General features: G+C 32.9%; 1 protein-coding gene across 2 annotated transcripts in view; it reads left to right on the top strand.

Moving 5' to 3' along the window:
- The window catches only part of LOC142332716 (methionine aminopeptidase 2-like), a 54,217-nt gene extending 51,571 nt beyond the window's left edge, over nucleotides 1-2,646 (top strand). For both annotated transcript variants that reach the window (XM_075379303.1, XM_075379302.1), the window contains one exon: nucleotides 2,257-2,646. In XM_075379303.1, the coding sequence (XP_075235418.1) occupies nucleotides 2,257-2,266 (10 nt within the window). In that variant the 3' untranslated portion in view covers nucleotides 2,267-2,646. The remainder of the gene's footprint in view (nucleotides 1-2,256) is intronic.
- The last annotated feature ends 10,982 nt before the right edge of the window (nucleotides 2,647-13,628 follow it).

Genomic DNA, 13,628 nt, shown 5'->3' with positions numbered 1-13,628 from the left:
GTTATGTTATTTTTGTGCGGTGGATCTCTTCCGAAATCACGTCAAAACACACGTTGAACTAAAATTACAGATTTTAATTCGGCCATCAATAAAACACACTTTGCTTTGTCTTTATCTGAGAACGTAGTAACTCGCTAAACTCACCGCAACAACAATACAAGAACTGACGTTTGTCTTTATTTCTTGACTACATATTTTACAATATGCAACAATTTTTAATGTTTTAATTTTAACGTGTAATTTTCAAAAACATTTTTATTAACTGATGATGAGGAAAACTCTCGACAGCGCTTTTATGATAAAAATTGAAAGAGCAATAAGATAAGGTAAGCAACATCGTTGGATTTTGTACTCTTGGTAGAAAGCTAAGTTATACGTTTGTCCTTTATTATATATTATTTAATATATGAAATATAAACAACCAAAACACAATAATTAGATAAGTTGTTATACTTAGAATATTAATTCCAAGAATTAATTTTTGTGGAATAGAATTCAATACCGACTGAAGATGCGGGATCCTGTGAAAATCAATTATTGGAATTAATATGGTAAGTATAATTTTTCTGATACTGTGTTTTGGTGATTTATATTTTGTATAATATTAAATTTTATTATGGAGTGGTCAATATGTTAATGAATTATTTGAATTTTCAAAAATTTATTTATGCAGTATACATATTTATAACTTTAAAGTTTTGATTGAAATTAAAAGTATCAGAGAAGTAATTTGAAGCGTGTAAAATGATCTGTTTTTATTTGGGTTGGACAATAACTTTCCTGCTAATTAGCATTCTGATGAATCGTTCCTTTTTGTTTATCGATAGAAATAGCATTCTACACTACAGCCATATTATGACAATATATCACAGTTCTGTGATATATCAGTTCAGTAATATATCATAATACTGTGATATTTGTACCAGGAGATAATATTTATAAAGTACGGGCAATCTATGTCCATCATTCAAAATCTGGTACAGAAGAAGTAATACATTGAAATTTGACATTGAAGTAACAACTATTCAAGGAAAAACTTAAAATGTAAAAATTATCCTGTGATGTTATCTTTTCAAAAGAAAATCAAAGATAAATTAGAAGAAATACTATAGATGTCATGAATTTATTCCTAGGAGAGAATTTCTGTCTGAAAATATATAGGGTAAAAAAAGGAAATGAAGTGTGACAGAAAGAAACATTACTTTAAACATTATTTTACTATTTAAAATGTATATGTAATTTAATAGGCGTACAATGAGGAAGTCATCTGGTGTGCACAGCAGATTTTTTCCTTTACTTTCGCATTTACACTATACAGAAAAGATGACACGATCGCCTAGTTTTTTCAGAAACTAGGAGAGCTTTTCAGAAAGTCAATTAAGATAAGTGAGCATTCCAAAAGATAGTGGCCATCGATTATCTTTGCTGTTGATGTCAATGGTTTTTCTCTTCTGTGGAATGAATTCCTGTACTTTGACTGCTGTTTTTGACTGTTTGTTTTCAGCAGGTCAGTAGCAATATACGAGTGTTTCCCAATATGAAATTGCACAAAATTTCCTCTTGAATATGTTGAAACAGCTCTAAACTGTGTTTAAAAAATGTTTACTCGCTCACACTTTTGATAGATTGTGATATAATTATGGCATCCATCTTGAAAACTATTTTGGATATTTATCCAAAATATGATGTACTTAATCATTTAAGATGTCATTAGTCTTTGTGATCGGTTTCTATTCTCAGTCATCATATGAATTTTTATTTAATATTTTGTTGTTTAATCTCTATAGATCGTTATCCAGAATATTCAAAACCGGTTCTAATCGATAAAGCTAACTCGCAATAATTATCTCCCCCGGTTTTAATTTCTTTGTGGTTTTCACTTTCAAAAAGTAATGATTGATCACCACACATAATTCTCTTTCATTCGTTTTTTACAAATTAAAATACTCGATCGACTCAAATGATTGCCAGCAACAGATTTATACCTGTACCTGCCAGAAAGTCTGTGTATGCTCTAGTGGAGATGCGGTAAACTAAGAACAAAGAACAACTTCAGTAATGTAGTGTGCATGGAAGTAATCAGACACCCTTCATAAGAAAGCGTGTCAAAAATCTTTTCAGAGGATGATGTAAACTGAGACCTGGTTTGACTGTGGAATTAAAAAATAGAAAGATTTTAAATTGATCTCTCCCCTGTTGAATATTTCTTTGTAAGTGTGTTATTGTGTTGTTTATAAATTTTATTTATTTTTTCAGATATTGTTGAAGCGTATCCGCCACTGTGCGACATAAAGGGTTGTTATACTGCTCAGTTTGAACATACAATCGTGTTACGACCTACATGCAAAGAGGTTATTAGCCGTGGAACTGATTATTAAATAAATGTGTACAGTAACCTCGTCGTATTGTTCTGTTTTGTTACATTGTTATTATTTTTTATTATTATGATCATTATTGTGGAGTTTTATATATATGTTTCTTTTTTGTGAAATTTATTTTTTTTTTGCTTTGTTAATATTTTTTTTTAGTTTTGATGCGATCCTGATTATGTATCTGGATTCAGTAAGTGGAATATTGTGTTTACATTTTGGATAGTGTATTATGTGGTTTATTGAAAATCCATTAAAACAGTTGATAAAAAAAAAATTGTTATTTTACTAAATTTTGAAACCCGATGGAGCAATTTGGAATGTCACATTGACTTCTGAAAAAAAAATGGTTTATATAATTTTTTCCATCAAAGCTAGGAAAGTTACGTTGTGGTTTTAGGTTTCTTTGCCCTCAACAGACTACTACTTAGAAAGAGAATTTTAAAGTATTCAAATAAAGTATTATGTTAAAAAAATTATTGTAGTCTTCGAGTAAAAATTTCAGATACAGCATCCACGGTGACCGTTTTCTTACTACCTTCTTGATGAATTATAAGCAGTATTTTTAGCATCGGTGAATTATAATCTGAAATAATTTTACAAAATTTCATAATCTATTAACCTTTTTCGATCATGTAGCCTTGGAACTGGTTACGCACGGCGTCAGTTTTAAAACGCTGTTACAAAATCATTTTATATGGCATCTAGGTCGGTTATTTTCTTTTATATTCACAAAGGAATCTGTTTTATTACACAATTTGAACGACTTTTATACGATGTAAAATGTTTTATTTAGACTAGAAAGAATATGACCATTTTTTTATCAGAAATGTGCTTGTGTGTGTGTGTCTGTGACTTGGGTATTATAATTGCTATGAGGATTACTGATTTATTTATTATTTACAAAAATAGCTTATTATATTAGCAACATATCGATGTATTGAAATGTCAAAATAAATTATGTTATACGGCACACAAAAAAAAGGACTTGTGATCATAAATACGTCACTTTTACTTGAGGTCTATAAATATCTTTTCTGACAAATGATATCGGTAAACGTGTAACACATATCGATTCGTAATGAATAACAGTGTATAGTAAAAATGGTTTTTGTCAATCTGAATAGCCTTTTGAGTGGTGGGGATTTTTATAAAACGTAGTTTTCAAAATCTACTTTTATTTATACTAACATATGTTACTAATCTGTGATTTATGACACGGGTTTTTCATCATATTTTGTCCAGTTTTCAACCGATTTGCTTGAAAGTATTATTTTTTAAATCTGCAAACTATTTCACAAACGCAAAGCAAAAAAAAATTTCGCTAATACACGGTAGAAAAGCGCAAAAAAATTCTGCAATTAAATTATCGTAATTTTTGTACCGTTACAATTTTTTTGTTGTTACAGGCATAAAAAATATCCAATCGTAACGGTTTTTTTTTGTCAGAATCTGTTAAATCTCTTTAATATACTTAATTTTTAGAAATTTTTTTCACAAGAGGGTAGCAGCATAAGACTATGAAGGGAGGCAATTAAATACCAACATATTTTCACGGAGCGCTAATCAACCGCGGATCATCGTGATGGGAAAAGGTTAATCCATTCTGAATATATAAATTAAAATGATAATTGACAAAAAAATGAAGAAAATTTAGGCTTATTATCTTTCTTCCCTGCATGAAATTGCCCAAATACTTAACTATGGTGACGTAGTGGAGTCATCTAATTAGTACAGGAATGTATTGGAGTTTCAATACAGAAACAATAAAAAGGAAAATGGATTTTACTCCCCCCCCCTTATGGGATTTGAATCATTCCAAATATCATTGCGTGCATGTTTATTGAAACATAATGGACGCACACTTAGATCGCTTAGACAAAAAACCAAAAGTGAGATAAAAGATGAACAGATTTGTTCATTATTTATAATAAATCATTTATATTACAGAGCTTGCTTACTCACGTATTATCCCCCCTCTCTCTCTCTCTCTCTCTCTATCTATCTGTCTGTCTATCTATCTATCTATCTATCTCTCTCCCCCTCACTCTCTCTCTCTCTCTCTCTACACAAATATATATATTTGTATATATACAGGTGATTCAAAGAAACGGGAAATTTTGAAAGTTGTGTTGGTAGCCGTGGGCGATTACCACTTGATAAGTGGCGCCAGCCTCTCTAACCTAACCTCTCTTTTCTTGTTTAGCCTCCGGTAACTATCGTTTAGATAATACTTCAGAGGATGATATGTATGAGTGTAAATGAAGTGTAGTCTTGTACATTCTCAGTTTGACTATTCCTGAGATGTGAGGTTAATTGAAACCCAACCACCAAAGAACACCGATATCCATGACCTAGTATTCAAATCCGTGTAAAAATAACTAGCTTTACTAGGACTTGAATGCTGGAACTCTCGGCTTCCAAATCATCTGATTTGGGAAGACGCGTTCACCACTAGACCAACCCGGTGAGTCTCTCTAACCTAACCTGCCATTTAGTTGTCATGGATCCTTGGAGTGGTGTGTAACGTGCATTTGCTATCAAAGCGTTTTACAAAATCAATGACAGTGTGGAGGGAGCGCATAGAGAATTTCGCCGTTATTTTAATCTGGGACAGCACGACTGTGTTTCATCAGCACATGTAATTAAAACATGGATATCTAATTTTTATATCCTCCACTTTACATTCAGTTCAATTAACTGTTTTTATTTACAGTCGATTGTAGTATGTATCAAATTAAGTAATAATTTACTGGCGTAGTAATTACATCATAAAATTACAACGTCAATTTTTTCCTGTAACTCGACTATTTGTTACCCGATTTAAAAAATAAAATGACATTTTGTTCAAAATTAAAGGCGTAATATTTTAGAAAAGATAAAACCAACATTTACGGAGATATAACGGATTGAAAAATAAACATCGCTGCCGTTTTGTAATTTAGGAAGGTATTTAATTTCTGATTTTTTTCTACTTTTAAAACTTTATTACCGAGACGCTTACCAAATATTAATCTTATTCCTCTATCCGAACTCGAGATATAAAGTTTTATATAAAAATAAGAAAATGGCGGACAGGGGGAGAACAAAGGAGAAATTGCTGTAACTAAGGATATTTTTCGTTTAGTTTTACAAGTAGAATTCGAAAAAATATTGCCAGCCCAGTACTTTAGAAACACCCTGTATACACATACGTAATCGTCCCTATTAAAAATACATTTAAAAATTAAGCTCTGTGGTTTATTGGTTTGGGATATTTTTCGTTTAGTTTTACCAGTAGAATTCGAAAAAATATTGCCAGCCCAGTACTTTAGAAACACTCTGTATACACATACGTAATCGTGCCTATTTAAAAATTGAATATCTATGAAAATTGAATGTTTGGATTAATCGTATTAAAGATCTCTTTAAATTTTAAATTACTGCTTTTAAATGTTTTCTTATCCATGTAAAACCTAGTGAGGACTTTAAGCTTTAAATGTCTACTATTTCTACAACGACATAATTCATTTAAAAATTAAACCTCTCTGAAAATCGATTAATCGAATTAAAGAACTCTTTTAATTTTAAATATTTTCGTTGGAGGATAAATCGATATAAGACAGGTGAGGACTTTTAATTTTTAAATACCTCTGCTATTTCTACAACGTCATAATCCATTTAAAAATTAAACCTCTCTCAAAGTTGATTTAATATTTAAATCCCTCGTAACTATGTTTAATCCTTCATTTAATTACCTTGATTTCTATTTTTTTAATTTATTATTTTCTTTAGTCAAATTTAATTCTTTTAAAAAGATATTTTTAATTTTTCCTTTTTTTTAAATTTTTACAATTGCTTTTATTATTATAAACATTTATTGTTATATTATTATTATATATCTATATACCGAACACACACACACACACACACACACACACACATATATATATATATATCTCGTGGCTTGGGAAAAATGTAGTACTTTTTAATAGGATCCGAATTTTCGAAAGAAAATCGCAAATATCTCGAAAACGGTCGGTCCTAGCGCTCGGAAAAATTTTCTCAACTCACCTCGACGCAACCCCATCCCCTCCCAGCGTTTCCCGACAGACGATAATGTTTTCAAGCGCCCCCGGGGTGCCGTTCGGAAATTGGGGAGGGGGTGCCGCCGTGATATCTCGGCAACCGCTCGTCCGATTTTTACTATTCAAACGGCGTAAGTATCGGCAGGTCGAGCGCTAATCGTTTAACTCATCTGGTACACTCTCGATCGACCGGATCTCGGTTATCCGGAAATTAATTCATTTAGCCCTCTGTTTTGATCGCACTCACCCGACGTAATACCTACGGATCTGATCTTTCGCTAAATACGCTGAAATCTGTGCGCTAGCGATTACCGGTCTACAGGGTCTAGCTGCGGAGGGCGTGCCACAGGCACGCCTCTGCAGTTAGTATATGCGCAAAATAGGGCGACGGAAGCTAAGAAGAAATATAATCGCCGAATCCTTCATAAAAAAAAAAACGTGTAAATATATTGTAATTCGAAAAAAGCGGGTACGGGCGCAGAAAGAAATGGGGTTCAGGAAAGTTAAAAAATCGGCATTACGGTGGGCTTTTAATTTTTTCCGCCGTATTGAATCAAATTTAATTTTTTAAATAGAAAGGTTGACGTACGATACGTGATTTCGGTTTAAAATTCTATGATAAAAACAGTGGTTAACGCCTTCGTTATCGAGTATTAAGCATTCGAATTGAGAACGATGGAAAAATCATGTCGGTAATAAAACACGATCCACGATCAATTTTATCGAGAGCTTTTCGACTATATATTATAAGCGGTACTTATTTTCATCGGTTCCAGAGTTATAGCTCAATAAAATTTTAATTAATGAAATATTTGGATCTTACAAGAGGAAGGGATATCGGTTCGAATCAGACTTCATCTCCTTTTTTTTCAATTTAAATATATTGATTTATTAATAATTATTAACCTCTGATTGTAAATACTAAATAATAAGTCAAGTTAGTAATGAAACAAAATTTTATGTACTTTTAAAAATGTATATATGTAATTCAATAGGAAGTCCCGGTAGGAAATTCCCTATTCCCTTAATCCCAGCGGGATGTTTGAAATTACGCAGGGGCGTCAATTTGGTTAATATTTTAACCAATAAATATTATTTATAATAATTAATTATAAAGTTGGTTTGAATTAAATAAATAAATATTTAAAGTGAAAAAAAAATCTAGCCCCCTAAGACTCGAACTGTGTTACGAGCAACGCAGCGGAAAGAAGCGTTATACCTATCGGCTACAACGGCAATCTGAGGCATCGGGTGAAAAATGTTGTATATAAGTTGCGAAGAAGAAAAATTAAACGTATACACTAAGTATAGTAATATACTATTTTCTGGGCGTCTGAAACCAGTGTTTTATTATGTATTTTGCAGCAAATCCAGTCTTCTAGCGGGAAAATTTTACTACAAACACGGGATAATCGTGGAAAAAAACACGTTTAAATTGGTTCTAGGGGTGAAAGGTTAAAGCGGCTATTGAATGTAATCGTTATACGCTACTTGTAATATATATATTAATTCGAAACATTGCGATCCCATACAAGTTTTCACTTCGGCCGTGCGGTCCTAAGCACCCTTTTGTTTGTTTTTTTTTTTTGTTACAAATAACAATTTTTAGGCGAGAATTAAGGGAAAAAAAATATTTTTTTACCTACGCTCGTTGACATCGACAAATTAACAATAATGTTTTCATTATTTAAATAATAAATAATTGTTACAATTACTGAATTTATTATTTAAATACTCAAACCATTACCGTGTTAATTAGGGAACGTTAGCGAGCGTAGGTTAAGTTTGATTAAATTATATTAATAAAATAAATAACTATAAATGGTTATATCGAGTGAATTCCTAATATGTTCATACTTGATTAGCGAGGAAAAATATGTTTTTTTCATTTTAAAATTATTTTTATGCCCAAAATCAAGGAAATACAGGGCAAACTTTGACAACTCATTCTTAAGGCTAAAAATAAGAAAAAAGTTCACGTAAACATAGGTCCGAAAATGCTTCGTTAGCGAGTTATACAGGATGAAAGATTACGCCCGAGTTTCAGTTCCTCCGGGTAAATTAAGACTTTCTGAAATTCTGGGAAGATCAATTAAGGGACAAATTCAATTGTTTCTTATGGTTTTTGAGATGGGAAATCGAAAAAAGTAACTCCCAAAACTGTATCTATCTTAGTTTCTATGATATCCCGTGTAAAACGCCAAAAAATATTTAATTCGTATCGTAAAATTTTCAGAAAACTGTTAAGAAGTGTAATATTGTATTCGTTTTACTGCGCATAAAAAATTGTCTGTTAAAAAAAGGGAAATTCTGTTTAGTTTTGTTTTGAAAAATGCTGCCTATCTTCACTAATGCCGAATATTCCGACGTGATTTTCATCTATGGATTTTGCAATGGAAGTGCTGCGGCAGCGGTTACGGAATATCGAAATAGGTATCCTGGTCGTGTTGTACTAAATCGAAAAGTAAAGTCCGTTGGATTATTGTTTGTGGGGACGGTTGAAAAATGAAGTTTACAAGCAAAAAGCAGACGCACGCGATGAACTGATCGCTCCCGTTCTCAACGCTGCAACTATAATCAAAGAACGCAAAGATACCGTTAGACTGGCAACACAAAATCAAGTACAACGCGTTGAAAAATGCATTGAACACAACGGTGGCATTTTTGAAAGTTATTAAACCGCATGAAATACTACTTGTAAGCAGCATTTTATCATTATCATAAAAAAAAAAAACAGTAAGTATTCTTTCTTCCTCCAGTTATTTTTTACTGTACACAACGAAAACGTTTTTGTATCTGTTTTGTTGTTAATAAAAGTCGACGTGTTTAAAATGTTATTTGTTTTCTGTCGACATTATTTACATCTCAATCTTCTTATAATTAAATTCTCTACAATTACCGTTTGAAAAATGTATGATTTATCGCCAATTTAAAAACGTTATTGTTCGTCAAACGCAAAAAATGTGTTTTTTGACCCTATTTTTGGCGTTTTACACGGGATATCTTGGAAACTAAGAGAGATACAGTTCTGGGAGTTACTTTTTTCGATTTCCCAGCTCAAAAACCGTAAGAAACAATTTTCCCCTTAATTGACCTTCCCAGTTTTTCAGAAAGCCTTAATTTATCCGGAGGAACTGAAACTCGGGCGAAATCTTTCACCCTGTATAACTCGCTAACAAAGCGTTTTCGGACCTATGTTTATATGAACATTTTTCTTATTTTTAGCCTCTAGAATGAGTTGTCAAAGTATTGCCCTATCCTCCTGAATCACTCTGTATAATGATTGTTGAAGGGGATTTGGGGGGGGGGGGCGGAGCCCCACCGATTTTTACAATATACGGTCTAAATGTAAAATTATAATTTTACGTTCCGATAATTTAAAAAAAAATATATAGAAAAAATCGAAAAAAGTTTTTGCAAAAATTGAAAAACATTTTTCCCATTTTTTATCGATCTAAAATTGGTTTTTTAACATGATAATTATTTTTGAGTGATTTGGGCAAGAATTTTTGGGTAACATATAACGAAAGAGTACTGAACATTATCGCCAGGTATAATTGCTATGTTCAGCATTTTAAAAAGTTTACGGTTCAAGAATAGAGATAGAAGAATAATTGCTGACATTTACAGGAACCAAACCTCAACAGTAATAATCGAAGAACATAAGAAAGAAGCCGTAATAAGAAAGGGACTACGACAAGGAAGTTCCCTGTCCCCGTTACTTTTTAATATTTACATGGAACTAGCAGTTAATGATGTTAAAGAACAATTTAGATTCGGAGTAACAGTACAAGGTGAAATAATAAAGATGCTACGATTTGCTGATGATATAGTAATTCTAGCCGAGAGTAAAAAGGATTTAGAAGAAACAATGAACGGCATAGATGAAGTCCTACGCAAGAACTATCGCGTGAAAATAAACCAGAACAAAACAAAATTAATAAAATGTAGTAGAAATAACAAAGATGGACCGCTGAATGTGAAAATAGGAGGAGAAAAGATTATGGAGGTAGAAGAATTTTGTTATTTGGGAAGTAAAATTACTAAAGATTGATGAAGCAGGAGCGATATAAAATGCCGAATAGCACAAGCTAAACGAGCCTTCAGTAAGAAATATAATTTGTTTACATCAAAAATTAATTTAAACGTGAGGAAAAGATTTTTGAAAGTATATGTCTGGAGTGTCGCTTTGTATGGAAGTGAAACTCGGACGATCGGAGTATCTGAGAAGAAAAGATTAGAAGCTTTTGAAATGCGGTGCTATAGGAGAATGTTAAAAATCAGACGGGTGGATAAAATGATAAATGAAGAGGTATTGCGGCAAATTGATGAAGAAAGAAGCATTTGGAAAAATATAGCTAAAAGAAGAAACAGACTTATAGGCCACATACTAAGGCATCCTGGAATAGTCGCTTTAATATTGGAAGGACAGGTAGAAGGGAAAAATTGTGTAGGCAGGCCACGTTTGGAGTATGTAAAACAAATTGTTGGGGATGTAGGATGTAGAGGGTATACTGAAATAAAACGACTAGCACTAGATAGGGAATCTTGGAGAGCTGCATCAAACCAGTCAAATGACTGAAGACAAAAAAAAAAAAAATAATAACCTAACCAATCACGGCAATATTATAAATTAAATTAGTAGGCAATGAAAATAGTTTACTTTCTTAATTAAAGTGCAGTAAAATTATTTTTAAGCTGCATATCTTTCATTTGGTTTTAAATGAAAGACATCAGAAAAAATGTTAATAACGTACGGGGAATGTTAAATAATTTTTCTATCATTAAACACCGAAAAACAACATTTATTTTATATGACAGTACAGAACTACTTCAGAAGTCCTGTGACAATCTTTGAAACTAGTGGTAAAAAATACTAAACAGCTGTAAAATACTACGTAATGTAAAAAATGGTTAATAGCTGGAATAGTAAGGGGTAACATAACCTGAATTTTTTTAATGAAAAAATTGTTGTTCTGCAATCACCTTTAAAATATTGTCGCAACCTTATCCTATACTTTGGTCCTTCTGATGCGTATAATCAAAGTTGTTACCGTGACTTAGGTTAGCTTTGGTGTTTTTTTAAACCGGTGTCAAGCGGTTACGTTCCCCGGGTTTTTAATTCTTACCGACTAATGTTTTAACAGCATCTGCATAAAAATGGTGGATCGTTCATGATTTGACCGTTTTCACAGAGTTCCTTTTTGGTATCTGGTGTTTGATTTAGACATGCATTTGCCTCAAGAGCCTTGTAAAGCGATCGGCTTTTTGTCGCAACGACTGCTGGTGTAAATACCCTTTTTATGTCTTTCTTTTTCCTGTTTAGCCTCCGGTAACTACCGTTTAGATAATTCTTCAGAGGATGAATGAGGAGGGTATGAGTGTAAACGAAGTGTAGTCTTGTACATTCTCAGTTCGACCGTTCCTGAGATGTGTGGTTAATTGAAACCCAACCGCCAAAGAACACCGGTATCCACGATCTAGTATTCAAATCCGTGTAAAAATAACCGGCTTTACTAGGACTTGAACGCTGTAACTCTCGACTTCGAAATCAGCTGATTTGGGAAGACGCGTTAACCACTAGACCGACCCGGTGGGTTTTGGTATAAATACCCTGTAACGAGCAAAGGTTCGCCCAGGTAGGGCGGACAGTCTACCTGGGCGAATTAAGGCGATTAGTCATGTATACGCTCTTTTCAGAGCAGGGACCGAAATCAGTATTTTCGTAATTGCTTGCACTCGCTTAAACTATTCAGCAACGGGGTTAAGACGTGCAAAAAGTGACGTGAGGGAATCAGGCCACCGGCTGCTTGTATTTCAAATATGTCGGCTTGCCCGACAAAGTAGTAGATGACAGAGACTAATTAGGGATACCAAAAATTAGTCTGAATAGTGATTTAGTTAAGGCTGGTAGTTCTGTATCTCTGGTACACAATTTGAGTAACTATGTGAGCAGTTGTTGGATTTCTTGAAGACGAGTGATCCCTAGGGATAATGAGTTTAGGGAAATGTTCTCTAAACATAAATGTTTCCTAAACATGAGTTTAGGGAACTGTGCTTTGGCGAACGGATTTGAGGCGCTTGTCTCTAAGCCAACTGAAGTCAAGGAGGTTATAGTTAAAGAAAAGAGGCAAATTCCGTCCCGGTACCAGCGCCCAGCGCCTGTACTTATTAGGGCGAAGCGGAAACTCTACGCCTAGGTGCTTAAAGGCAAGCGAGAGGCCAGCTTAACCCACAAGCAACCAAAAGTCACATTCATAAACAGGAAGGAAAGCTCCACAAAACTATTAAGGAAATTAGAAAGGAATAAAAGGAAATTTGAAAGCTATATTTCAAGGAAATTTGAAAATTAGGAACATAAAACACAGTAGGAAAGGTCTGGTTGTCTTAGCGGATGATAAAGAGACAGAGTCATTTCAGAATCTGTCGTTAGTAAAACGCTGGAGGTCAAAGTGCTTCAGAAACGTAAAAGGAGGCCTCGAGTAACTATGATGAGGTGTTGACCTCGCCCCCGAAAGCGGATCAAAGCAAAGAGAGAAGGGTATGTTTTTATTACAGGCTTATTAAATTTGTAAATCTGTTTCTTGATTTTTAAGTAAACCAAGAGGACTCTGAGTAAATTGAATTTTACAACAAAACTGTCGTTGTTGGAATCAACACTTGCTTTCTTAGCATAGTATTTTTGGCGTTTAAAGACGTAATCAAAAACGATTTGGCGCATAGTCTAATTGAAGTTAGATATAGGGAGAATTTTATGTGAAACTTCAGTGTTAGGAAAGGCGCAAACCTAATATATCCCTTTTAATAAAAAATATTATGTCTGGAAATTAATTTATAACCATCATTTTTTATTTATCAAATTTCATCGGTATTAATTAACAAATTAATACCTTATACTGTCTTAGAGAATATAACATAACCAATTTTTTTTTTCTTAACTGAAAAAATAAATACCGATGCAAAAAACAAAAGTTCAGTTCTGTAAATTACTATTCAAAAAAATGTCTGTTTAATTTTCAATTAGATCGGTAATTTTGATGACGTAATTTGTTTTTATTAATAAATATATTAATACAGGTTAAAGTAAAAAAATCATTTTGAAATTAGTTCCTTCTTTTTATTTTAAATTCAAATATATATTTTAATGCTATTATGTGTTGAAGATTACAAGTTACGACAGGATGGATTCATT

Source organism: Lycorma delicatula, chromosome 12 (assembly GCF_047948215.1).
Source record: "Lycorma delicatula isolate Av1 chromosome 12, ASM4794821v1, whole genome shotgun sequence".
NCBI classification, from domain to species: domain Eukaryota; kingdom Metazoa; phylum Arthropoda; class Insecta; order Hemiptera; family Fulgoridae; genus Lycorma; species Lycorma delicatula.
Note: the sequence above shows the minus strand (reverse complement) of the source record. Positions and strands in the feature narration are given on the sequence as shown.